The 27,227-nt window shown below is 31.9% G+C and overlaps 5 protein-coding genes across 9 annotated transcripts; 1 reads left to right on the plus strand and 4 right to left on the minus strand.

Moving 5' to 3' along the window:
• Positions 1-1,117: 1,117 nt before the first annotated feature.
• uri (unconventional prefoldin RPB5 interactor) lies at positions 1,118-4,163 on the minus strand. 3 transcript variants are annotated; one of them, XM_035086918.1, is made up of 7 exons: positions 3,809-4,162; positions 3,457-3,706; positions 3,174-3,323; positions 2,842-2,989; positions 2,039-2,771; positions 1,515-1,666; positions 1,118-1,243 (listed from the first exon to the last, which is right to left on the minus strand). In XM_035086918.1, exons 1-6 carry the CDS (start codon positions 3,878-3,880, stop codon positions 1,550-1,552), a joined length of 1,470 nt encoding a protein of 489 aa, XP_034942809.1. In that variant the 5' UTR covers positions 3,881-4,162; the 3' UTR covers positions 1,118-1,243; positions 1,515-1,549. The 3 variants fall into 3 exon arrangements, with proteins under 3 accessions (XP_034942809.1, XP_034942811.1, XP_034942810.1); XM_035086920.1 differs by lacking the exon at positions 1,118-1,243 and having other exon boundaries at positions 1,417-1,666; positions 3,809-3,852; positions 3,990-4,163; XM_035086919.1 differs by lacking the exon at positions 1,118-1,243 and having other exon boundaries at positions 1,417-1,666; positions 3,809-3,893; positions 3,990-4,163.
• A 193-nt stretch (positions 4,164-4,356) lies between these two features.
• LOC118069085 (filaggrin-like) lies at positions 4,357-11,994 on the minus strand. 2 transcript variants are annotated; one of them, XM_035086958.1, is made up of 4 exons: positions 11,911-11,994; positions 9,860-11,822; positions 4,755-9,715; positions 4,357-4,646 (listed from the first exon to the last, which is right to left on the minus strand). In XM_035086958.1, exons 1-4 carry the CDS (start codon positions 11,953-11,955, stop codon positions 4,530-4,532), a joined length of 7,086 nt encoding a protein of 2,361 aa, XP_034942849.1. In that variant the 5' UTR covers positions 11,956-11,994; the 3' UTR covers positions 4,357-4,529. The 2 variants fall into 2 exon arrangements, with proteins under 2 accessions (XP_034942849.1, XP_034942848.1); XM_035086957.1 differs by having other exon boundaries at positions 4,755-11,822.
• A 459-nt stretch (positions 11,995-12,453) lies between these two features.
• On the minus strand, positions 12,454-14,044 carry LOC118069015 (uncharacterized). The gene is made up of 4 exons (XM_035086823.1): positions 13,626-14,044; positions 13,456-13,542; positions 13,164-13,382; positions 12,454-12,801 (listed from the first exon to the last, which is right to left on the minus strand). Exons 1-4 carry the CDS (start codon positions 13,683-13,685, stop codon positions 12,541-12,543), a joined length of 627 nt encoding a protein of 208 aa, XP_034942714.1. The 5' UTR covers positions 13,686-14,044; the 3' UTR covers positions 12,454-12,540.
• Positions 14,045-14,244: 200 nt separating this feature from the next.
• On the plus strand, positions 14,245-26,889 carry LOC118069009 (uncharacterized). 2 transcript variants are annotated; one of them, XM_035086817.1, is made up of 5 exons: positions 14,245-14,577; positions 14,657-14,878; positions 14,999-15,208; positions 15,289-15,442; positions 26,046-26,889. In XM_035086817.1, the coding sequence occupies exons 1-4, from the start codon at positions 14,427-14,429 to the stop codon at positions 15,432-15,434; spliced, it is 729 nt and encodes a 242-aa protein (XP_034942708.1). In that variant the 5' UTR covers positions 14,245-14,426; the 3' UTR covers positions 15,435-15,442; positions 26,046-26,889. The 2 variants fall into 2 exon arrangements, with proteins under 2 accessions (XP_034942708.1, XP_034942709.1); XM_035086818.1 differs by lacking the exon at positions 26,046-26,889 and adding an exon at positions 16,142-16,265.
• On the minus strand, positions 15,491-23,060 carry ltl (larval translucida). The gene is made up of 8 exons (XM_035086816.1): positions 22,502-23,060; positions 20,812-20,980; positions 19,796-19,929; positions 19,081-19,342; positions 18,705-18,974; positions 18,378-18,623; positions 18,090-18,291; positions 15,491-17,557 (listed from the first exon to the last, which is right to left on the minus strand). Exons 1-8 carry the CDS (start codon positions 22,969-22,971, stop codon positions 17,415-17,417), a joined length of 1,896 nt encoding a protein of 631 aa, XP_034942707.1. The 5' UTR covers positions 22,972-23,060; the 3' UTR covers positions 15,491-17,414.
• Positions 26,890-27,227: the final 338 nt, after the last annotated feature.

Raw genomic sequence — 27,227 nt, forward strand, 5'->3', positions numbered from 1 at the left:
GTTTAGATTGTTAGTAGCAATTATTTAAGCAATACAAATCCTTTATATCCGGGTACCACCATATTTTGAATTACTTTTTAAATACTACTCTCATTTATCACTCTACCAAAAAAGTTTTCCCGAAGTATTACCCACCGCAATAGAGATTATACGATCATAAAAAATTTCATTCAATTATTTACATGAATAAATAAGTACAAGCTATTAAAGCTTCCTAAATTATTAGCGATAAATACCAGTAATTTTTTTTTTAATAATTGATGATCTGCAAAAATTGATCATTTCCATTTGAGTCAGTTGAGCAAAATCTACAAACAGTGGATTTACATAAATTATGTCTAATTTAGAATAGACGATTTTATTTATTAAAATTTATTAATATTTTTACTATCATGAATGATTCATTATCATAACGCAATAATTGTCTCGAATTGACGTGAAATATAAATTTAAAATTTTTTATTTTAAAACTTTGATAGGAATAAAGAACATTCAATTGAAAGAAAAGCTAATTAACTCAGCCAATTTAATATAATTTTCTTGCATTTAAAATATCTAGATAAGCATGAGGCAAGCGGATTAACATCAAAAGTGTTTTAACGCATAGTCTTTTATTATAAACATGGAGCTAATTATTTTTCAAAAAAAGTTCATTCACTTAATTCCATTGATTGGCATGAAAATATATTCACTCTATACATAAAATTTTGTTTATGTATTATTATAAATGAATATTGACAACATCAATAAATCTTCAAAAGGATTTATGCCAATTAATCGTGTTCTAAATTTAGTATAACTCAACAAAGGATTATTAGCATATGTATATGTATAATATATACATATATACATATATATCTACTCTAATCATGTACATACCTTATCATGTTCTGCACCAGCACTAGGACATTAACTTGATGATCTATGTAATTTACACATTATTCCTGACGTCTCCACCAATCCGATGTCAATAGCATTATTGCATACTTAGAAAGTTACTTAAAAATTCAAAAATCAAAAGGAATTATCTTCTAAAGTAGGAGAGGCATATTCCACTTAAAGGCTTTGAATTACTATAAATAAGTTTGGTGTCTGGAATTCAAGAAAGTTCATAAACTTATAGTGATTGGTGTCATATATTTTTTCTGGCTTTTTAAGTTTCATTAATAAAATAAATTTTCCAATCTGAACACCAAAAAATACGTCAATGTGACACTAGGGACTGCTTTAAGTTCAAGAAGATCTAAAAAAAAAGTTAGATCATATAAAGTTAGGGGAAACAGCATTTAACGCAAAAAGTTGCGATTACAATGAGTGTTTCTATTACTACAGTCTAAGAGGTTTTATTATCTTTATCACTTTCGGTTGGTGAACAAAAAATCCCAGTAAAATGATAATAAATAAGAAACAACACTCTTTTATATTAACATCATATCATAATATATTTCAAACGATAAAAATGTATGCATTGTAGTAAAAATATAATTATCTAAACGAAAAAATATCCAACTTACTGATACAGTAATTAAATCACTTTGTTGCATGTAATTCACTTCTTGAGTCCAGCTCTTTCCAACTTAAATTTGCTAACTAATTTCTGTTTTTGTGTTGTTTTTGGAGGGTTCACGTTTGTTTCGATTACTCTTTCTTTTACGTCTTTCACAACCTAAAAACAACAAGAAGATTTAATTATTCATTTTAAACTGCTTTGTTATTGGTTTAAACTGGTGTGAAATATTTATATGATTAACATAATAATGAAGCATAATGAATAATAGACAAAATAATAATATAATATTAATTACGTATAAATTAAATCAAGTACACAGAGTGTGATCTCAACCTGACATCGAATTTACATACAATTATTAGAATTATAATTCATATGAATGATGATAATGGAAATCAATGCTTGTTAAAATTATAATTGTAGTTCATTTTGATACAATTGTAATAATCACAAGTTTCGTTACTCTATTTTGTATAATAATATATCATATGATACAACAATAGCGATATAAAATAGTTAATTACTTACAGATTCATAAGCAGAAGGAATATCGTACTCTGCATTGCTTTCTTCTTCTGAAGCAGAATTATTTACAAGTGAAGATTGTACGTTATATTGAATATCACCCGAAGTCTTTTTAAGAATTGATTTTGGGCTAGGAATTATTTTATAAATGTCTCGTGGGCTTAGAATTTCTTCGCCATTTGATGAAGAATGAATAGATTCTTTATCAGAATGTTTAAAATAAATTCGGATTGTTTCATCTTCATCACTTTCATCTTCAGACTCATCATCTTCTTTAGAATATTCATATAATCGTTGTTCAATCACTGAAACTCTTCTTTTTTCTGTAGCAACTTCCATCTCTTCTTCATTACTAAAATATTTTACTTGAGGTTCAGCAAAAACGACCTTTTTCTCTTTCGTTTTTGATTTATCAGACCCTTTTATCATTTCTGGAGTGGAATCTTCTGTTTTTGATTTAATGGTAAGCTCCATTCCATTATTTGTACTGCTAAATGAATCATTTTCATGAACATTGTGAGAATTTAATCCATTTTTATGTGAATTTTTCAAATCTGATTGTAGTTCAGATGTATTTACACTATTTAATATTTGAAGCCGATGATTTACTTTCGATGATTTTTTTTGATGAACTTCATTGGTTGCCTCTTCAGAATAATCAGACGAATATGATTCAGAATCAACTTCGGACTCATCATAATACTGATCATCGTCTAATTGATTTTCGTCTTCTAATCTAGTATTCAAACAAGAAAAGACAATTACTAAAATGTCATTAAAAAAAAACTTAATCAATTGAACATTACCTAATAAGCTCATCTTCTAATTCTTCCTGAAGTTCTAAAGCATCAAGTTTTTTAAAAAGATCTTCTGGCGACTGTATTTCCTGCTTACATGTATTCTTTAACTCAGCTAATTTTTTTCTATATTCTTTCTCCCGCTGCCTGTGTTCATCTGAAAACAATCAACAAACAGCATAAATTTTCTTTTCCATCATAAAGAAAATTAAAAATGATAAAGATTTGAAATTTTTGTAAAGAACTAAAATTTTCTGATACTCTTGCTAAACTGTTTAAAATTATCTCGCTTAAATTTAAAACACATGGTTCTAAAAGAAGAACAATTCTCAAATACTCACTTCTCCAATCATTTATTTCTTTCTCTTCGCAATACTCAATTATGTCTTTTTGGCCTGGATTTTCAAATACATTATATATGTTCGGAATCAATTGTCTCATTTCAAATAGATTTTTTTCTTTTTCTAAGTGCTCCAACATTTCGTTTGCTCCTGTGGAAACATTTTGAAGCGATAAATATCATAATATTTCTCAGTAGACTAATAGAACGATAAGTAAAATGAAATATTTTGTAAATTAATTAAATTATGACTTAAATGCATAAGAATGAATACAGATACTTACTTTTGATTCTACGTTCACAAAGAGCAATTGCTTGTGATGCACTGTATTTAGCAAAGTAACCATCACCAAGGCAAACCATAATTTCATTTGTATGAGTTAACTTTCCTTTCATTAATGCACGTTTACCAATTGGTACCATGCAATTTGAAGAAAGATCTTGAGGAAGTATTTGTAATCCTTCAATTACCTTTTCATGCCTTTTTTTGTAATCATTCCACCACTTTGTCTGGTCATTATTGTGTTTAAGACGCTAGAAAGATAATTGAATAGTGTAAAATTACCACTTGTTTATTCTCCCTTACAATAAGATTGTGTATTTTTGTAAATTTTTAAACAAAGAAATGTTCATTACCTCTGTCAGCATTCGAGAAAAAATCTGTTGTGGATCTTTTTCATCTATTACAGGAAATTGAATACGCTCCATTATTGTCTATTGCCTTTACTTATCAAAAAATCGTTTAGAGGTAACTTGTAATATGAATTTTTGAATAATTATCAATTAAATAACGGATAATTTAATAAAAATATTTTACCGGCTTTATAACCTCAACTTATTAATATTGCACCATATTTTGAATTGTACGTTATGAAAATTATTTTGTTATTATACCAAACCATATTACACTTAATATTAATATTTGTGAAACTTATTATTTTATTTCATCGATTAATAGTACTATTTTTATTTAATTTTTAATGTAAGAATAGTTGCTTGAAGTAAAAAATAAATGCCTCTCTTAGTCTACGTTATCAACCGTCAACCAAATAGTTAGTGCCAAAGAATTAGTTCAAGAAGAATCTTCACGTCTCGCCATCTGGCTACATGTGTAGTTTTTGAATTAAAAAAATTAATTATATGAGTCAAATAAATTGGAAATTTAATAATTAATTAAAGTGATAAACTGTAAAATATTAATAATTTTGTTTATTGATCTGAAGTGTATAAATAGATTAAGACTTTTACGAAAGATACAAGGCGAATGTGATCTTCAATGTTTGACATAGATGAATCGATTGGTAATAAACACAATACAATAATAAATAAATAATATTTCTAGTTTAATAAATTAAGTTTAAGCAGCCGCTGTGGTTTGTTGTATGGTTTGTTCTGTCGTTTTTTCTGTGCTTTGTCCTTTAGCAGAATAATTTATTGGAAGACCTGAAAGAATTCCAATAATATGCCCTCCGACCTGGAACAAATTTTTGATTAAGTATTGTATAACATGTTAATTTAGATATAATTATATCTTTAGATTATTTATTTTGATTAGATATATTGAAAGAAAATAGAGACGTACCGGGTCATCAGATGAACCGTCAACTAAAATAGATCCAGTACCAGATATTTCTTTGTTGAAATTGAAACTAGACTGACTTGATTGTTCAGATGCATGATTATATGAAAACTCTTTATGACCTGAAGCTTCAAATCCAAATTCACCGCTTGATGATCCACTTCCACCGATGTGGCCGTCTCCATAACTTATGAATTGATTGTGGGAGCTAGCATCGACGTTACTATTTGAATGGGAGCTGTGATGACTTTCACGATTGACTGAGAGATGTTTGTCGATATTGTTCTGACCATTACTATTTACATTGAGAGAAAAACCACCGCTTGATGATGATTCAGAAGAACTTTCTTGGTGTGCGCTAAAGTCAAAGTTTGAACTGCTTTCTTTGTGACCACTAAGTCCCCAACCTAGTCCGAATAAACCTTTTTTCTCGGTAGAGCTTTCTTTTTGAGCGTTAACGTTGAGATTAACATTGCTCTCTTTTTTGCTTCCAGCTCCCCAACTTAGTCCAAAAAGCCCTTTTTTCTCGGTAGAGCTATCTTTTTGGGCATTAACATTAAGATTAACATTGCTCTCTTTTTTGCTTCCAGCTCCCCATCCTAGTCCGAATAAACCTTTTTTCTCGGAAGAGCTTTCTTTTTGAGCATTAACATTAAGATTAACATTGCTCTCTTTTTTGCTTCCAGCTCCCCATCCTAATCCGAAAAGACCTTTTTTCTCGGTAGAGCTTTCTTTTTGAGCATTAACATTAAGATTAACATTGCTCTCTTTTTTGCTTCCAGCTCCCCATCCTAATCCAAATAAACCTTTCTTCTCTGTGGAACCTTCTTTTTGGACATTTATATTGAGACTGATGCTGACGTCTTTTTTTCCACCAAGCCCTAATCCAGTTCCAAATGAATGCTGCTTATTGCTATTGAGATCTAGCGAAAATCCACTACTTGAAGACCCCGCTTTCGAAGAATCTTTGTTAATATTAACATTAACTTCTGAACTGCTTTCATGTTTACCACTAATGCCTAAGCTAGATTCGTATGATCCTTGTTTGTCACTGCTTCCACTGAGAGAAAAGCTACCTCCTGATGAACCACTTGCGTGGTGAGATGTGTCTTTGTTCACATTTACATTAACGTGAGCATTGCTATCTTGTTTTCCTCCTTGACCCCAACCAACGCCAAATGATCCTTGTTTGTCACTGCTTCCACTGAGAGAAAAACTACCACCTGATGATCCACTTGCTTGGTGAGATGTGTCTTTGTTCACATTTACATTAACGTGAGCATTGCTATCTTGTTTTCCTCCTTGACCCCAACCAACGCCAAATGATCCTTGTTTGTCACTGCTTCCACTGAGAGAAAAGCTACCTCCTGATGAACCACTTGCGTGGTGAGATGTGTCTTTGTTCACATTTACATTAACGTGAGCATTGCTATCTTGTTTTCCACCTTGACCCCAACTAACACCAAAAGATCCTTGTTTGTCACTGCTTCCACTGAGAGAAAAGCTACCACCTAATGATCCACTTGCGTGGTGAGATGTGTCTTTGTTCACATTTACATTAACGTGAGCATTGCTATCTTGTTTTCCTCCTTGACCCCAACCAACGCCAAATGATCCTTGTTTGTCACTGCTTCCACTGAGAGAAAAGCTACCACCTGATGATCCACTTGCTTGGTGAGATGTGTCTTTGTTCACATTTACATTAATGTGAGCATTACTATCTTGTTTTCCTCCTTGACCCCAACCAACGCCAAATGATCCTTGTTTGTCACTGCTTCCACTGAGAGAAAAGCTACCTCCTGATGAACCACTTGCGTGGTGAGATGTGTCTTTGTTCACATTTACATTAACGTGAGCATTGCTATCTTGTTTTCCACCTTGACCCCAACCAACACCATATGATCCTTGTTTGTCACTGCTTCCACTGAGAGAAAAGCTACCTCCTGATGAACCACTTGCTTGGTGAGATGTGTCTTTGTTCACATTTACATTAACGTGAGCATTGCTATCTTGTTTTCCACCTTGACCCCAACCAACACCATATGATCCTTGTTTGTCACTGCTTCCACTGAGAGAAAAGCTACCACCTAATGATCCACTTGCTTGGTGAGATGTGTCTTTGTTCACATTTACATTAACGTGAGCATTGCTATCTTGTTTTCCTCCTTGACCCCAACCAACGCCAAATGATCCTTGTTTGTCACTGCTTCCACTTAAAGAGAAGCTACCACCTGATGATCCACTTGCGTGGTGAGATGTGTCTTTGTTCACATTTACATTAATGTGAGCATTGCTATCTTGTTTTCCTCCTTGACCCCAACCAACGCCAAATGATCCTTGTTTGTCACTGCTTCCACTTAAAGAGAAGCTACCACCTGATGATCCACTTGCTTGGTGAGATGTGTCTTTGTTCACATTTACATTAACGTGAGCATTGCTATCTTGTTTTCCTCCTTGACCCCAACCAACGCCAAATGATCCTTGTTTGTCACTGCTTCCACTTAAAGAGAAGCTACCACCTGATGATCCACTTGCGTGGTGAGATGTGTCTTTGTTCACATTTACATTAATGTGAGCATTGCTATCTTGTTTTCCTCCTTGACCCCAACCAACGCCAAATGATCCTTGTTTGTCACTGCTTCCACTTAAAGAGAAGCTACCACCTGATGATCCACTTGCTTGGTGAGATGTGTCTTTGTTCACATTTACATTAACGTGAGCATTGCTATCTTGTTTTCCTCCTTGACCCCAACCAACGCCAAATGATCCTTGTTTGTCACTGCTTCCACTTAAAGAGAAGCTACCACCTGATGATCCACTTGCGTGGTGAGATGTGTCTTTGTTCACATTTACATTAATGTGAGCATTGCTATCTTGTTTTCCTCCTTGACCCCAACCAACGCCAAATGATCCTTGTTTGTCACTGCTTCCACTTAAAGAGAAGCTACCACCTGATGATCCACTTGCTTGGTGAGATGTGTCTTTGTTCACATTTACATTAACGTGAGCATTGCTATCTTGTTTTCCTCCTTGACCCCAACCAACGCCAAATGATCCTTGTTTGTCACTGCTTCCACTTAAAGAGAAGCTACCACCTGATGATCCACTTGCTTGGTGAGATGTGTCTTTGTTCACATTTACATTAACGTGAGCATTGCTATCTTGTTTTCCACCTTGACCCCAACCAACACCATATGATCCTTGTTTGTCACTGCTTCCACTGAGAGAAAAGCTACCTCCTGATGAACCACTTGCTTGGTGAGATGTGTCTTTGTTCACATTTACATTAACGTGAGCATTGCTATCTTGTTTTCCACCTTGACCCCAACCAACACCATATGATCCTTGTTTGTCACTGCTTCCACTGAGAGAAAAGCTACCACCTAATGATCCACTTGCTTGGTGAGATGTGTCTTTGTTCACATTTACATTAACGTGAGCATTGCTATCTTGTTTTCCTCCTTGACCCCAACCAACGCCAAATGATCCTTGTTTGTCACTGCTTCCACTTAAAGAGAAGCTACCACCTGATGATCCACTTGCGTGGTGAGATGTGTCTTTGTTCACATTTACATTAATGTGAGCATTGCTATCTTGTTTTCCTCCTTGACCCCAACCAACGCCAAATGATCCTTGTTTGTCACTGCTTCCACTTAAAGAGAAGCTACCACCTGATGATCCACTTGCTTGGTGAGATGTGTCTTTGTTCACATTTACATTAACGTGAGCATTGTTATCTTGTTTTCCTCTTTGACCCCAACCAACGCCAAATGATCCTTGTTTGTCACTGCTTCCACTTAAAGAGAAGCTACCACCTGATGATCCACTTGCGTGGTGAGATGTGTCTTTGTTCACATTTACATTAATGTGAGCATTGCTATCTTGTTTTCCTCCTTGACCCCAACCAACGCCAAATGATCCTTGTTTGTCACTGCTTCCACTTAAAGAGAAGCTACCACCTGATGATCCACTTGCTTGGTGAGATGTGTCTTTGTTCACATTTACATTAACGTGAGCATTGCTATCTTGTTTTCCTCCTTGACCCCAACCAACGCCAAATGATCCTTGTTTGTCACTGCTTCCACTTAAAGAGAAGCTACCACCTGATGATCCACTTGCGTGGTGAGATGTGTCTTTGTTCACATTTACATTAATGTGAGCATTGCTATCTTGTTTTCCACCTTGACCCCAACCAACACCAAATGATCCCTGTTTGTCACTGCTTCCACTGAGAGAAAAGCTACCTCCTGATGAACCACTTGCGTGGTGAGATGTGTCTTTGTTCACATTTACATTAACGTGAGCATTGCTATCTTGTTTTCCTCCTTGACCCCAACCAACGCCAAATGATCCTTGTTTGTCACTGCTTCCACTGAGAGAAAAACTACCACCTGATGATCCACTTGCTTGGTGAGATGTGTCTTTGTTCACATTTACATTAACGTGAGCATTGCTATCTTGTTTTCCTCCTTGACCCCAACCAACGCCAAATGATCCTTGTTTGTCACTGCTTCCACTGAGAGAAAAGCTACCACCTGATGATCCACTTGCTTGGTGAGATGTGTCTTTGTTCACATTTACATTAATGTGAGCATTGCTATCTTGTTTTCCTCCTTGACCCCAACTAACACCAAAAGATCCTTGTTTGTCACTGCTTCCACTGAGAGAAAAGCTACCACCTAATGATCCACTTGCTTGGTGAGATGTGTCTTTGTTCACATTTACATTAACGTGAGCATTGCTATCTTGTTTTCCTCCTTGACCCCAACCAACACCAAATGATCCTTGTTTGTCACTGCTTCCACTGAGAGAAAAGCTACCTCCTGATGAACCACTTGCTTGGTGAGATGTGTCTTTGTTCACATTTACATTAATGTGAGCATTATTATCTTGTTTTCCTCCTTGACCCCAACCAACACCATATGATCCTTGTTTGTCACTGCTTCCACTGAGAGAAAAGCTACCTCCTGATGAACCACTTGCTTGGTGAGATGTGTCTTTGTTCACATTTACATTAATGTGAGCATTACTATCTTGTTTTCCACCTTGACCCCAACCAACACCATATGATCCTTGTTTGTCACTGCTTCCACTGAGAGAAAAGCTACCTCCTAATGATCCACTTGCTTGGTGAGATGTGTCTTTGTTCACATTACCGTTCATGTTCCAATGATCTTCTCTGTCATCATTAGCATTCCATCCACTACTTATTTGGTGTTGCTGATTACTGTTACCACTTAATGATAGCTCATTATTTGATGATCCACTTACTGTATTGGTCGTATCTTTGTTTAGGTGTATGTTAATATTTACATTAGTTTCTTTTTTTTTACCACGACTTTTGTCTTTACCCAAGGTGAATGTCTTATCTTTACTTATATCTAATGATAAGCTTCCGCTAGACGATCCTTCTCCTTTAGTAACAACATTTTTATCTACATTGACGTTTATGTTTAAATTTTTTTCCTTTTTCAGGCCGTGACCTATTCCTTTGGTGAACGATTTTTTTCCTGATTCAGAACGATCTTTTTTGCTTGCAAAAGATTCTCTGCTTTCCGAATGTTCGAATGATAGCTGACCTGTTACCGACTTTTTTTTATTGTCGTCATCATCTGAATCTTTTTTTTTATGTCTTCTCCTTGGGTCAGCTGGAAGTTCTGGTCTTGGTTCTTCCACTAAATTTAATCCATCAGGGACTCCATCTTTAGGATTTACTGGTGGTGGGTTGAATTTGTTTTCAGCCGAGGATTCAAATAAAAATTGTCTACTTTGGTGGTCTTTTGATTCAACTTTCGTAGTATCAGTGGTAGTAACTCCTGAATTTGACTCAGTTACGCTATTAGTGTTACCGCTTTCAGAAGGATATTGGGGATATCTATTCGGACATAGTACACGATTACCATGCCATTCGTAGTAAAAGCCATTTCCTCTTCCAGTATTAGAATTTACTTCGAATTCGCCACTTTTTCGTACTCCACCACCCAATCCAAAACCGAATGATGCTTGTTTGTTAACGGAAACGCCATGGGAGTGTCCACCACTAATATCTTTGTTGACATTTATGTTAAAATCAAAATTTTTACTACCTTGAAGACCATGTTCAAAACCTATTGAACCATGTTTTTGGTATCCAAAACCGAAGTTTCCTCCAACTGCTCCTCCTCCTAAAGTTTGTTTTCCTGCTTCAACCCCGTAGTCATATCCTTGGTGTACACTTCCTCCATGTCCTTTGTTAAGACCGAATGATCCTTGGTTACCGCCAGATACATCAAATGAAAATTCTCCTCCTAAGGAACCACTTCCTTGACCACTGACATGCTTTTCAGTAGTGACATCGTATCCATAGCCATGATCTTTCCAAGCTGATTCGCCCTGACCATAACCATAATGTTTATCACCAACTACTTCAATGACAACTTGTCCATTTCCAGCTGTACCAGGAACGTAACCATAATCATAATGTCCTCCATGACTATGAGGATGTTTATTTCCAACTACTTCAATAATTACTTTTTCTTTTCCAACACTTCCAGGAACATAGCCATAATCATAGTGTCCTCCTTGATTGTAATCATAACCATAATGTCCTCCATGTCCATGTTGAATACCTCCAGAGTGACCTTGATTGTTATCATAGCCGTAATGTCCTCCATGTCCATGTTGAATACCTCCAGAGTGTCCTCCTTGAATAATAAATTCGCCTCCTGCAACAGCTCCACCATGACTGTGTACATTTTTATCAACATTTAAATTAAAATTGAAGCCTTTGTTGACACCTCCATGTCCTCCTTGAACAACAAATTCTCCTCCTCCAACAGCTCCACCATGGCCGCCTAAGTGTTTATTCGCATTAACGTCAACTTCGAAGTGCTTCTCAAAAAAAACACCGCCTTGTCCATTTGCAGAACCACCGACATTTTTCTCAACATTGAAGTCAAGTCCAAAACCACCTTGAATTTGTTTATTTATTCCTTGACCAAATCCTATTGATGCATGCTTTCCACCTCCAACTCCTAGAGAAAATCCACCACCTAAATGCTTTCCAAAATGAGCTGATACAGGTGGAGTTATCTATTAGTAAATAAATAAAAATTAAAAAAAGAAATGAATGTTAAAAAAATTATAAAATAAAAAGTATACGTCAAAATAAGACATTTACCAGTAATGTATTGCCAATTAAGGCAATAATCAAAAAGTAAAACATCACTCCTTGAATCAGACTTAATCGATATCAGAAAGCTGCACTTCTGTCAAAAATTTGCCGCTTCCGTCTTATTTATAACAGTAATTTCGTTCAAGATCATTGACATTCTTACGATATAGATCACACTTGTTTAAATGTCATACTTTTAGTTGATTAACGATCCAGTTTTTGCAAATATTGAATAAATTGTTGACTTTTGTGTAATTATAATTAACGCATATATTGATTTAAGTTATCTGCTATGAAATGATTCACATATTTTTTTTTAAGGATTTATTATCGATTTTATATATATTATATGTGATATAATTTTTACATCAATAATGTGGTAAATTATTCAACTACCTATATTTTGATTTATTCCGAATAAATTGATCAAAAATCAATGGATGGGAATTTTTTGAGGAAAAACAATGTGTAAATTTTGAATTATTTGGTTATTACATTTGGTAGTTATCGGACAATTATTTATTTTAAATAATTTTAAAGCATAAAATATACTCCAATTAATAATAAATTTTGAAATATTACTCAATAAATTAAATAAGGACATGAAAGTCAAATCTTTCTAAAAATAACTTTTAATTAAAAAGGAAAACCTCCAATATTAAATCCATTTTTTTGATGACTGCTGTCACTTTGACCGAATAATTTAGATCCAAATCGAGGAAAAGAAGTACCAAAAGCTAAACCTGACTGAATTAAATCTTTTCCAGCATTTGTGTTAGCAACACCAGCTGCTACCAAAGAATTAATGCTATTTTTAAATGCATTGTGATTCTCATCTGCAGTTTCTTTTACAGCATCTCCTGTTTTTGTGATAATTCCAGGTAAATAATTGCTATTCTATAACAATCAAAAGAGTTATTTATTACTAATTGATAACTCTAATAAATATAAAGTAATACTCATTATTATCCTAATCTAGAATATTCTGTTTGAATATTGTTTTTGGTTGAGTAGAAGTTTCATTTCATGGTTCAATCAATTCAATTCAATTAAGATATTAATAAATCATTAAACAATTTTTTATAAGCCAATGTCATCCTACTTATATTGAATCATCATAAAATATCTCTGTAATTTACTTAAAAAAGATTTTGATAATTTCTTTTGCACATTTAAGCAATAATTATTAAATAAAGATGAGTATTGGTAACTGTTAAGAAATTTCTCGAATTATATTAAAAATATTTAATATCAATTACCGAATTTTTCAAAGGTTGATTTCCAGAATTGTAAATCAAATATGGTATTTGATCAACATTATTTGGTCGAACATTTTGATTCCAAGTGTTTTGAGTATGGTAAGAATATTTTTGTTCTAAATTGTTCAAACTTGGATTCATATCATTCTTGCTTCCAAAGTAAGGTGTAAACTCTTTATCAAAGACTGGTACAGTTTTTTCATTGTTTGTTGGCGATACCTGTTAAAATTCATCTTCTGATACAAATATAATTCAATAAATAAATTCAGTACCTTCGGTATCTATAACTTACATTTTCATATTGATGAATAGAGTAAGAATTTAATGATTTTCCTCTTAGCGGCTCAAATTGAATGTGTGGAGAACTTAATGATTGAGCCTGAATGTAGAAAACCGATGTTAATTTTATAAACAAACTAGATAAAATAAGAATTTCTCTTAGAGTGAATTTTGGTAGTTTACCTTGATAATCTCAAAAGTTAATTGTTGGAAAATGAAAAAACAAAATACAGCAAATTTCATTATTATCAATATTCTTATGAATAATCCACGTATCAATGATATGAATTCTAGAGTTTTGGCTCACTTATATTCATCCATGATTCCATAATTCTAGATTATTTAGACATTGATGGTACAGGTAACACCTGTGTATACGTCGTAGATCAATTTTTTTCATTGTTTTAGGACACAAAAGGTTCTTTTCAAAATAAATATAAAATTTCATTGCGAATAAAGTAATATATTAGTCTATTGAAGTCTTAATTGACCCAATTTTTAGACCATCAAACATAAATAATGATTTGATATCAATTTTTATCATGCCATAATTTTTTGATTTAATTTAAAATTGCTTCTTGACTTGATTGATATCATATAATCTAATTACAATAATTCTAATAAAAAATCGTTTTTTGATAAACAAATAACTTGATGAACATAATGAATATTCGATGATAGGTTATTGCATTATTTTTGTAAAAAATTGTTCATTTTTTTTATAAAATGTAGAGGGCATTAAATGAGCTGCTAAACTATACTTTCATAGAAGTATTACACTATACTTCTATTAGTCATGAGTACCAACCTCAGATCGTAAACAATAAAGTCAATCATTTTAACGGATTTTGTTTGAAACCGCGATTTTTTGTTTTATAAACAAACAACTTGATGAATAAAATCTTTTTATCGAGAAATTGTTATCATCCGAAGTGAGTTAATCAACAGTTATTCAGAAAAAATACTTTTGTATATAAAAAAACAATGATAGATAACTTGTTAGTCAACGATTTTGAGAGTATTATTCAAAGTATCGAAAATGAAGAGGCTTTACTTCAGAGGTTATCCACATTTATGGTCGAATCTAGATCAAAATTAAAATCTTCTATAGATGATTTTCAACGAATATTAGAAAGTAATTACACAATATGTTTTTATTTAAACAATACCATTGAATTAACAATGACTTTAATAAATATGTTATTTATGTAAAGAATCTAGGAATCAACGGAGGGAAAATATTGATGTAATAAGTCAACTCCAAAATCACTCTAAAGAAATTGAAAAACAAATAGATGAAGTGTTAGTATTTCAAAAAGTATCGAGTAAAAAAATATCAAATTCAGAAAAGGTAGAAGAGAAATTAAAAGATGATATTAAAGCTGAAAAACGTAAAAGAGAAGAGCTCATGCTCGAAAAAGTTGACTTGGAACAAGGTATTTATTACCAACACCCTAATCTATTATACTATCTTCGTAGTGCATATCACAGTGCAAATATCAAATATGAAGAATGGAACTTAGAATTTTTTAAAACATCAATTATATCATTTTCAGCACGAGAAAAACAAACAAAAGAAAAACGGATAGAATGGAATGCTTTGAAAAAAGCAATGGCAGCATTCAAAGACAATTTAAATATACATATAAGCTATAAAGAAATGGATAGTTATGACCAAATAACTGTTGCATATTTTTTTAGAGATAATCAGGATAGAAATAATTTTTATGTAATATTTAATAATTATCGAAACTCTACATGGAAAGGTAAGTCATTCATGTTTCTATTAATGTATTATTTTGTGAACCTTTTCAGTAACTGTGAAAATTATTATTTATATTTTTAGTTCAACACGTTGAGCCTACACTTCGAGATGAACATTTGAAAGAATTAAAATTAGATTTTTCAAAAATCTACGATCTTCACGACATACGGAAATTTGTACCTGCAATTAGAAAAACATTATTGAAATACTACTACTGTAATAAATAAAACCACAAGTAAGTAGCTATTATTTATAAAACACGAAATTAATTGATAGAATTGTATTTAGAAGAGTAATATTTTTATTGATGAGAGTTTGGATATTTGTGGTTGTTTGCGGACAGTCGATTTATTAAATATATATTCAACTTAATTAATGACTAAACATGACACTTTTATTAAAATATAACGTTTCTGCAATAAACTTTCGTATTACCAGAGATGTGTATATAAGTGTTCGTAATCGTGTTTAGGGACATTTTTTAAAATTGTTTCCATTTATCACACGTGTGATAAAAATGACCAAATTAGAAATTAAAAACTGTAAATCACAGCGTTGATAAGTGACTTAAAAGCTACTGTTTACATACAGATCTCTCACAATTAATCTCTATGTTCATATACGCATACACGGATATAAATATTTTTTTGGACAATTATAAATTTATTAATGTATGCATATATGTACAATCCGAATTTCTTACTACATATGAAATGCCTATTTGCTTACAATACTCAACAGTTTCATGTATTTTTCTTTGAATCCTAGCTATCGAAGCTAGTTTCTTATTATTATTATTCATTCTTCGACCACATCCTTTTTTGCTCCCAGAAATAAGAGAAATTTTTCTTAAACATTGAATGATTAACTGACTATTAATTTGCTAAAAAAAATATCAAACTATCCCTTAATTATTTTTGTAATTTTTCGGCAGCATAAAAATGGCTGAAATATCATGTATTCAATGGATGAGCCGATAACAATAATTGTCTATTGACAAGAGTCAATGAAAGGTCAAGCCGTCGCCCACTGTCAATTAGTCATTCGTGAAAGCCAAGAGAACAATTTAACAAATTTTATTTGCTTTATTGACCTCTAGCAAACTTCGCCCTAATATAAGCCTATTGAAAACTTTATGATTCAACTATAAGCCAACCTGTGAGACTGGAGCGACAATCGATATAGATTTTTTATATATTAATATTTAATATTAAATTACTTCAAAAGTCTTTACAATTTAATATTAATATTTATTTAAAAAATTTTGTCAATGGTAACAATAAATGGTTGCAAAAAATTCATTACGATTAATTCCAAATATTATACAAATTTGCAAAGACTCTTGCGACAATCTAATAATAATTATTTATTTTGGTTTCATCATCACTCATTTTTTATTATGAATAACGTGATGAAAAGGTATTATTTATTCTATGAAGATTACATTCTCCTTTAAATTGCGAAAAACACTTAGTACATAATATTTTGTAGATAATTTATCCATAATTTTCGCAAAATTATTATACTGGGTGGGTAAATCTAATTTCTAAAATAGTGAAGTCAATGATAGATCAAAAATTTTAATCGAAATATTTATGTATCGAAAAAGAAAGATAATGGAAATATTTACAATGCATACAATGCCTACAACTAAATGATGACAATAATTAATAACAATAATAAAAATAATAATATCAATAATAATAAAAATAATATTAATAAAATAATAATAAATTTTTTTAATTATTATCAATTAATAATCTAACAGGTCATATATTTCTTTTCAAGATTAGTAGCTAATCTGCTTTGCCATAGTATTATATTCATCAATTTAACCAGTTCTTGCTGCCTCATATAAAAATTTCATTGCAATCAGAATGATTTTTTTCTCTTTACAAAACATAAAAAAATTAAATCAATCAATATTAAAAAAAGCTCAGTATCCTGAAGATACTTAATATGATATATTTTTTAGCCTTTGCAAATTGTCAAGTCACTACACTGACGACAACAACAGTGGCTAATGCAATCATGAAAAGGAAAAATGTCACTTCTTGTTGATATTTATTCCTTCTTCTTCTATCATATTTTTACCATGCTGCCCTTGCTTACTTATCTAATTCTGTTGACTTTCATTCGGGCCGCAGCGAAAAAAAATATTAGCAACAACCAAGGCCAAGGCTATTGGTGGGAAAAATATCAGATAATTAAGCAGCCAAAGCTGGAGTTGTTTCAGTAGGTGTTTGCATCGTTGTAGGACAATTGTTTGCAACTCCGTAAATCTTTGCATGATTGACTTCCATTGCAACTGTAAGATCCAGTAGACCAGCGTCACACATGACAGGATTGTCTGTAAATAATTTATTTCTCAATCAATTAATTAAATCCATTTAATAATCAAACTACGATTGATAACAATGAATAATTATTAAAAAATTAAATTAATTAAAAAATAATTCAATTATGAAAGGAATGAATATTTGTCCAAGTATTCAAAACATTGAATTGAATGGACAAATTAATAGTGGCTGAAAACTGTTACGATAAACTGATATAGTCACAACAAAATAAAAAACATTTAGTCAGAGAAATTAATGAATCGACGGCGCCAAGATTATATTATCTATCTCTCGGATGAAATAATATTATATGTATTCTGAGGGACAAACAGTTATTTGATATGAAAATAAGAATTTTATCAAAGAATAATAATATATTACCCTCATTTACTATCATATACTTCACTTCAGATGACACTATCTATTTTCTACATTATATTTACCAATTTCTAAATCTGTAGTTTTATTGATTTTTTAAAAATATCTCTATCTTATCTCTTTTTTTGATACCCAGTTTTTATGTAAATCTGAAGTTATTTTTACCTTGTAAGTAAATTCGAAGCACATCAGGGACTCCATGAACCATACATCGAGTGTTGGCTACAATTTCATAAGTGAGAGAACGAATCTCATTCATGCTCAAATCTACTGAACAAAGATTTGGAAATCCTCGGAAATCACGATCTGATAAAGTCACAAGTCGATTGTGCGATGCAAACAATTCCTCAAGAGCGGGTAATTTTGCCTGATAATTTAAATATAAATTATTCCATTAATTCATGATAATTCAATATTTATTTCAAAATTTATTATCAAAAAAATGATTCTTACTTCAGAAATTTCTTCAAGTGATGTGAGTTTATTATGAGATAAGTCAAGACTTCGTAAATTTCCGAGTTCACAAAAATCGTGAGATCCAATCGTCGGTCCTAATGAATTGTGGCTTAAATTTAGTCTTTGAAGTTCACGCATTCCTTCAAATAACGAATCTTCTAGAGTTTGCAATTCATTATGTTGCAAACGTAACTCTTGGATGCTTGCCCCAGGCTTTTCTTCAGCATCCTTATCAACAAGATTCTGAAGAAAATATTAAATTAATTCCAATGGATTTTTTTTTTTAGATAACTAAATATGGTAAGAACATATTAGAATACAAACCTCAATATGACCTCGATAAAGACGTCGAATTCGATTGTGAGAAAGATCGATAAGCCGAAGTTCCTTGAGTCCTCGTAGAGTAGCGAAGGAAAATTCACTCAATTGGTTGTGAGTTAAATTGAGGCATTTAAGAGATTTTAATGGCCAGAGTGCACTCTTACTGCCATTTCCATCACCTCCACTTGTACCACCACCCAATGACTTCAGTGAATTATGACCAAGTTCAAGATCTTCTAATAATCCTGCTTCAATAAAGTCTTCTTCGGTCAACTGATAAAATTTAATTTATGGATTAATAATTGATTAGATAATTTGCATTATAAATATCTGAACGATTAATCATCTAATGCAAATAATTGACTTAAAGAAAACATACTATTTGCAATTCATTATAAGACAGCTCAAGATATTGAAGATTTCCAGCTTTTTGTAAAGTGCCATCAAGACTACGTATTTTATTATGTTGAAGGAACAACATTTCTAGTCTATGAAGTTGTCGGAATTCTGGTGGTAAATGCGTCAATTTATTGTCCATAGCATGAAGCATCCGGAGGTTGTGGCCAGAAGTTGGTAATTCACCATCCAAGGACGTTAATTCATTTGAATTTATAAATAACCACTCGAGCTGATTTAAATCACTAAAAGTTTATAAAAATGATAGTCAAATAATTAATTAATACTTATCAATAGTAATCAAAAATGATTATGAATTATATAAATTTCGAAAGTGTGAATCTTTGGGTTTTCCATGTGTAAGCATTCTTAGAAAAATTACACACTTGAATGAATCACTCATATAACTAATATCATTCACAGAAATAATAATTGACATTTTATTAAAATTCCAAAAGTATCTTCGAGTAGAAATTATTTTAATTTTATGTAATAAATTAATAAACTGAATTTAATTCGATTATTTAAATTATAAGAGTCTTTGGATAACTCCTTTTTTCGCAATTGAATGTTTAATGACACGTGTACGTAAAAATAGGTCTGTCAATGACTTTTATAATCGAAAATTGTTATAGTATGATTTTTTAATTATAATACATTTATTTCCAGTGATTATTATATTTAATTATTTAACATACCATAGAGTACGGTTCAGAGTATGCAGGTGATTCCTGCCCACGTGGAGTTTATTTAATTGTGGTGGTAAAGATCCTGGTACCATTTCAGATATTGAATTTCCGGCCAACAATAAATGTTGCAGAGATGGATTATACTACAATTAAATGCATAAAACATATTTTTAAATAAATTAAATAGTTAGAAATGTTTAAAAGAAGAAGTTTATTTTTGCTGGAAAAAAATGAGCATAAGTGTGATATAATAAATAATGAATTATCTGATTAGGATTCAATGACTTTTAGATGAGAAATTGAGTGTGATAATATGAGTATAAGAAAATACTCGGTACTTGTATTATAATTGAGCACATGGGTTACGCGTGGTAGGTCACGTGTTAATTTCATAAAATAGCATAAACAACGACATTCATTAGAGAGCTCGTTCAGCTTCTTGTCGTGACTCTCAGAAGCAATCAATGAAAAGTGTAATGTTATTTATTTTCTTCTTTACTGCTATTATCAGAAGACAAAGACAGGGAGAAATATTGATGTAACATACACAGTATTCAATCTTTATCCAATCGATGACGCATCACGGAGATAATTAACACATGATTTTACCCCATTCATAACAAAAAATATATAAAATCTATGATTTACAAGAAAATAATACTTTTACATGACAACAGCTAATAAGTGGATAATTTTTCTATTTACTCTTCGTACTCTCTGTATTTTACGAAGTTTAAAAATAGCACACATTTAAATCTGAATATTATTGAATGAATAATAATGCCATAAGAGTAAATTAATTGATTCAATTAATTATAATTAAAGTTCTACGAACTGATGTCTACTGCAGAGTAAACATCAAATCTCATTTGGTCAGCATTCATTCAATGATCAAAGTCTATATTGGAGTATGAAACAAATAATGAGTTTGACCCAAAATAGCTTGGAGAAATGCTCAACACAAAAGCACATAAAGGAATGAATAAACATTAGAAAGAAAAAGAGATTTTCAAATGATTAGATACCTTAAAATCGTTGACATCGATTCGTGTTATTCGATTTCTACTGAGCTCCAAAGTTCGAACGAGAGGCAAATGAGATAAAATATGCCTTGGTATCAATGGTATTTCATTGTCTGCCAAATTCAGATATAATGTTCTACCCAAACCTGCAAACACTTCACCGTCGACATTACTGAAATAAAAAGTTAAATATGCACATAAGAATATATATATTTTTTTATTCAATAGAATTAATTGTTAATTGATCATTAAATTGTTGATTAATTAATCATTGTCATGACGTTTTTTTTTATAACTAAATTGCCATCGTAATTAGAGTAATTGAAAAAGAAAACAATAGTTCAAGTGTTTATTAGTAAATATGTTGGAAAAAAATAATAAAAATTTAGATTGATTAATGCGTAGCTTGCAATGATAACATTATCTGAAAAATGTGAAATATAGACACGACCTTTCACGATCTGAAAAAAAGCACGTGACTTGATAATTTTTTCAATTCATCTAACGCGATAAAACCGGACGCAGATGTTGATTGTAATAGGTTTTATAAGATCTACCTATTCCTCACTTGTATCTCATTTTTTTTTATAGTGAAAGAAATATCTTCATTATATCAATGAATAATAATTACGAAATAAAAATATTATTTTCAATTTTCCTTGTGAGAAATCATTAAATTTATGGAATATTTTAATTGAAATTAAAATTATCACGAGAATTCAATTGAGGAAAAAAAAGTTTGAATGTAATTATCGTATCATTATTCACTTAATACTAGTTCGTTGTGGCTTATTATTTAATTACTCTGACTCTGATAAACATACTATATACACAACGTAAGACGATAGAATACTTCACATCGCCCTGTTGTAGAGGTCAGCCACGATTGAGAATTATCTTTATATTTATTATAAACTTATTGATAAACAGCCAAGCTCACTGCTCTTTAGTTTAACGTAATTTCTCTCAACCAGGTACTTTTTAGTATTTAAAACTCATCTCTACTTTTGGTATATAACAAAAAGAAAATTTTTTATTCTATCATTTTTTTGATCTCTTTTCAAAATTGTTTGAAAAGAAGAAAGAAATATGTTCCTGTCAAAATTGATTTGATATTTCTGATACATTGATTTATCTTTAAAAATTTCGATTCTCTCTGGAAATATCGATCAATCTTATGGTCATAAGAACTATGAAATTTTATCGTATTTATGCATTTCATTGAATAAAGTAGTATTTACCGAATTTACTGTCGGAAAAAAAATTATCTGACTACGTGGTAATAAGTAGTCAAAGCGTTGTTTGGTCAGACTCATGACAGGCGCAGAGCCGGCACATATTTAATCTTTATATTCCATTCCATCTTATATAACTTTATTTACAATTTTTCTAAAACAGTACGTAGACATAATTGACATAATTATCCAGCGAATTGTTGACCCGAGTCGTAATAAAAAATAAATAAAGACGAAAATATGAAAAATGAGGAAAGTGACGACCAAACCCTTGTTTTTAAAATAAAACGTAAACTTTGCGCAGCGTTTATTGAACGATAATTTATGAATGATTAATAAATCTATCAGCAGAACGTGTTTGTAATGACACATTAATGACAGAGACAGCAGTAATAGTTGATAAGTTAGTGAAAAAGAGCATTAAATACAAAATGAAAACAAACGATCGTTAAACTTACCTCAGGTGGTCATGATTGAGTTCAAGCTTCACAATAGACATCTTCAGCTCCTTAAAATGATGTTTAGAAATATCCCTGAGCTGTGAGTGTGATATTCTGAGAGTAATATGTTGACCGGGGTTAAATTTTTCCTTGAGAGCATTAACAACTTCTCCAAATGACTCCATTTTCTCGCACATGACCGATATTTTTTCTCCATGCTTCTGGGGATTGCTAAAGCTGACACTAGTATCACCACTACCACCACCAATACCAACACCACTACCACCCAACTCCCCGGTACTAGGAACACTAGAAACACCAATTACTGAAGGAACAATTGTTGGTGTTTCAGAAACAGGACTGACGATACTCGCAGGAGGGGAATATTTTTCTTGTCTACAGGTGCACGGGCTAATCTCGCGCCTGACCGCACAGTGAAAACTCGCGCTCGCCGCGAGACCGAGCAGTGTGTAGAGTATTCCCGACATTGCGATTGACCAGCGACGGGACGCGCCGACTCTTCTAATCACCGTCCAAATACCCCACTCGCAATGATCCGGGACAGACTATGCGCGCACTCCCCACAACCAACCGACGGACGTCCTTCGTAACCCCCACCCCCGTGGCAATCAATCACTGCCGCCCCCTGCTGTGGAGTTCTCTCTCTCCTCCCGACCTCTCTTGCCACCGACTTATAGCCAAGCAAAGAGCTTCTTACTTCTACCCTCCCTTCGCCCGGGATTCCCGCCGTCACACTCTGCTTATAGGGATTTTTCAAATACGGTTTAACGTCAACTGTCACTTTTAATCTTTTACTTCTTGTATACGTTAATCGGCTAATACCTATTCACAATCTATTACACTCAATACTTTAACATGTCACTGTGGATTTCTTCTTTTAAGACTTTTCTTACTTTATTTATCGATCCTACAATACAATATTTGTTTGAAACAATTCTCCGGAGGGATTTATCGTTAAGACCAGGATCAACTCTAGACAATTGTCCCTCGACAGATTATTTCAAGCTTTTAGGGAAAATTGAGTTATACCCGGCAATAGACCGTCTTCGTTATGTACTTCCTCTTGGCGCCTCAATTGCGACTACATTAAGTGCCTCTGACTCGCGCGAGATTTTATAGTCCAACGTCAGCCCCAGCTCCAGCGACGTAGGGATAGGAGTTATGATCATTTATTTTTTTATCAAATCAGATACACCAAACGTATTCATATTTTAATCAAATGGAATACCAATTCTTAAATAACTCGATACGTGAAAAGTTTCTTCAAAAATTCATGATTAAATTCATTTATTCAAGAAATAGCTGTTAATAAATTGATTTATTAATTTAATCGAATGATAGGCAAAGAAAAACATGCTTATCATTAATTCATTAACATGTTTAGTATTTATTATTGGGTATTGGGAATAAATTTATCCATTTTGTTATCACTTAACAATGGATTAAATAATAATACTTGATTTGAAGTGTCGTAAGTCGGCCAATCGTTAGAAGGGTTTCCTCAATTTAATCAGGTTAATCGTAACCTGGTTGATGGAATTGTCGGAGCTTGTTTTACTTAACTAGTATCATACAAAGGAAAATAATAAAGAAAAAAAAAGAGAAAAAAGCCGTTGACCTATCTTGCTTCTAATAACGTTTACACGTCCGTCCGTTTGATGAGTCGGTCGTTCAAGATCTGCGAGATGCGAGATCACGGCGGCGTCACCGAGGCGTCCAAGCGGCATTCCAGGGACGCTCGTCGTGTCGTCTACCTCAAAATTACGCCGTGAAATAAAATGTCCACACCACAAATTTCTTACATTGACTTTTTTATTTATTTTAGTTAATTTGTATTTACGAGAATTCTTCCGTAGGAATGTGTTTATATGTCTACATTGTAACTCTTCGTTTCCTAGGGATGTTAATGTCGATAAAATATCCTAAAAATGTCTTAAAATTATTCTCAACAACTGCACATTTTAAATGCTTCCTTGGATTTTTGACAATATTTTTTATTCATTACACATTGAACTGAATGGTCAAGTTCGCATGGAATGACACGTATGATGCGTCAAAACAAAAACAAACATGAAATGGAAAAAAATAAAATTAAAAAAATGTTAAAAATAAAAAGAACCATCCGATGCACATGCCGTGGAGTGTTGCGTTCCTTTCGACAAGTCGATGCTGCATTCCAGGGTCGCTCAACGGTTCGTCCACCTCAACGAGGAAGATATATATTAATCCATCATCATTTTTAGTAAATAACAAAAATTGTTTTTGTAAAAAAAAATTCCTCACCATTGTATACATATACGAAAAAATTTTAACAAAGGAAGTTTAAAAAAAAGAATTATTTCATAAATATTAAAAAAAATCTATTGTGATATTAATTAATATTTTTAAAAAAAATTATAAAATAATAAAATAAAAATAAATATGAAAAAAAAGTAGTAATTTCGGAGTAGACAGGAGTAAATGAACGAAATATGAGAATGAGTTGAGCCTTGATATATAAGCTTGATTCGAAAATTAAGGTCAATGAAATTACCTGAATAATAATGAAGTAAGTAATGTAAAAAGAGATGTATAAATTAGTCAATTAATAATATAAAAAAATGTGAAATTTGTAACGGAAGTAATACAGAAGTGATAAACATAAACTCATCACTTGGTGAAGAAATTGCGCATCAACGAGAGAAAAAGAGAAAAGAGAGTATTGCGTGTCGGTAGCTTGAAAAACAAATGCGAGAATGCAGCCTGGCGCCAACGCACACGAGGAATCGGGCGCCTCATGGATGATCGCGCATAACGAACGTGAAGTAGCATACGGCCATCGCGACACGCGTGCCCACCCTCACTACTCAAAAGAACGCCAGTGGCAGTTGGGTGATGAGATTAAAAAGACTAATCCATTACACTTCTCCTGCAGAGATGATATGAGAATTGTCTCTCTTCACTTCTTTGCGTCCTTTACTTCTACTTCTCACCATACTCTTCTCAAGATCATCATATAAATGTAAGTGGCAAGAATCGATGATGAGGACGCAGGAGCCGGACAGTCGGGCTATGTGAGAAAAACGAGACGTATACAAATCGAGACAGCTACATCATTATGAGATGTGCCCAGCCCTCCCGGTTTTCTTCTTTCTCTTTCTCCTGCGATTTCTCTGCAGCTTTTTCCTTTATACTTATTCGACATGCTTCTTATCCCTAGCGCCTTGCTGCTGGCCCCAACTCTCTGGTCTACAACATTCATTTTTGTCTTGTCTTCTTTTTATCAGCGATCCTCATTCTTCATATATACTTCATATACTTCAGACGTCATTAATATCATCAATAAATTACTTATTTCCATCAAGAAAAATTTCTAAACCCTTTACGAAATTACTTACATTTATAAATACATAACGAATATTTAAAGTTCATTATTCTTTGAACGGTAATTTATTTTCAAGTTCATCATTGATTTTATTAGTCTAATTAAAAATACTTATTTAAATATTGATTAATAAATATTTAAGTTCAAAATTAATGGATGAAAAATTTTCTGTTCTAGGAGAATTTCCAACTGCTATCAAAAGAGTCTACAAGTATCGAAAAACAAATGATGCTTAATATATCTATCAAAGTATATTTTTAACTTTTTATCTTTTCAAATTACATGGTTAAACAAAGAGTACGAACTTAGAATGAATGGTCATGACGCAAGTAATTTCATTTACGTAGATAATTATTGATATTACATTAACGACACAATAAAACTAATCGAATGATGTACATTGTAACAATGAAACTCAAACTCGTTTAATTTTAAGTTGTTATTCAATTTTTTCGGTTTAAATTAAAAGAAGATAAATATTTATTCAACTAAACACATACAAATGTTCCAAGTTTCACTGTGTACATTGTTTTGATAATAACTCGAATATTTGTGAACACTTGTACAATTCTTAATTTAAATTATTATCAATAATTAACCTTTTATCATTTTGCAATAATTTTTTAATAAAATAATTATGATGATAAATTAGTAATAAAATAGTTAAAAAGATGAACGTAGAATAAAAGTCTTACGTTGATTTTTATAAAGATTATGGAAGATAAATATAAGATTAAATTCTGAAGAATTAAAAACAAATATATTTCCTAGATTTAAAATTTTTATTGAAGTAATAATGATAAAAGTGTAATTAAAAAACTGTGGATGCATCAACAGTTCAATGCTCTAAATGTGGCATTTAAAAAGAAAGAATATATTCTATGAATGTTGCAGGGAAATTGCCCAAATTTGAGCATAGGATCTATTAATCTAAATTTATATCAAATTCTTGATGAGTAGATTCCAAAAATATTTGAATTTTCATGATGATTCATAATAAATATATCACAAAATAAAAATAGCCAAACATTTATTTTCATAATAAACTTGTAAATATATATATAAATGTCAAACGAAAAATAAGCATGACAAAAATTCCGTTCTTAATAATAAAAAATGACAATCCTCTGAATGACTCAGATACCTAATAATGCGAAATATTTTAATGATTACAAAAATGTATTTTTACTCTTTAGTTTTCTGATTTATATAATTTCTATTTTTGATATCCAAAATTAATCATCGATCTCTATAAAAGCTGATCGTTAAAATTCCTTACAAAAATACACATGTTATGAGTTGAGAAATGAAAAGGGCTAGTCTAGAGTTTTTTTTTGCCTTCAAATTATCACATTTCAT

This window comes from Chelonus insularis, unplaced genomic scaffold (genome assembly GCF_013357705.1).
Source record: "Chelonus insularis isolate UGA/USDA-ARS -01 unplaced genomic scaffold, ASM1335770v1 contig_404_pilon, whole genome shotgun sequence".
Taxonomy (NCBI): domain Eukaryota; kingdom Metazoa; phylum Arthropoda; class Insecta; order Hymenoptera; family Braconidae; genus Chelonus; species Chelonus insularis.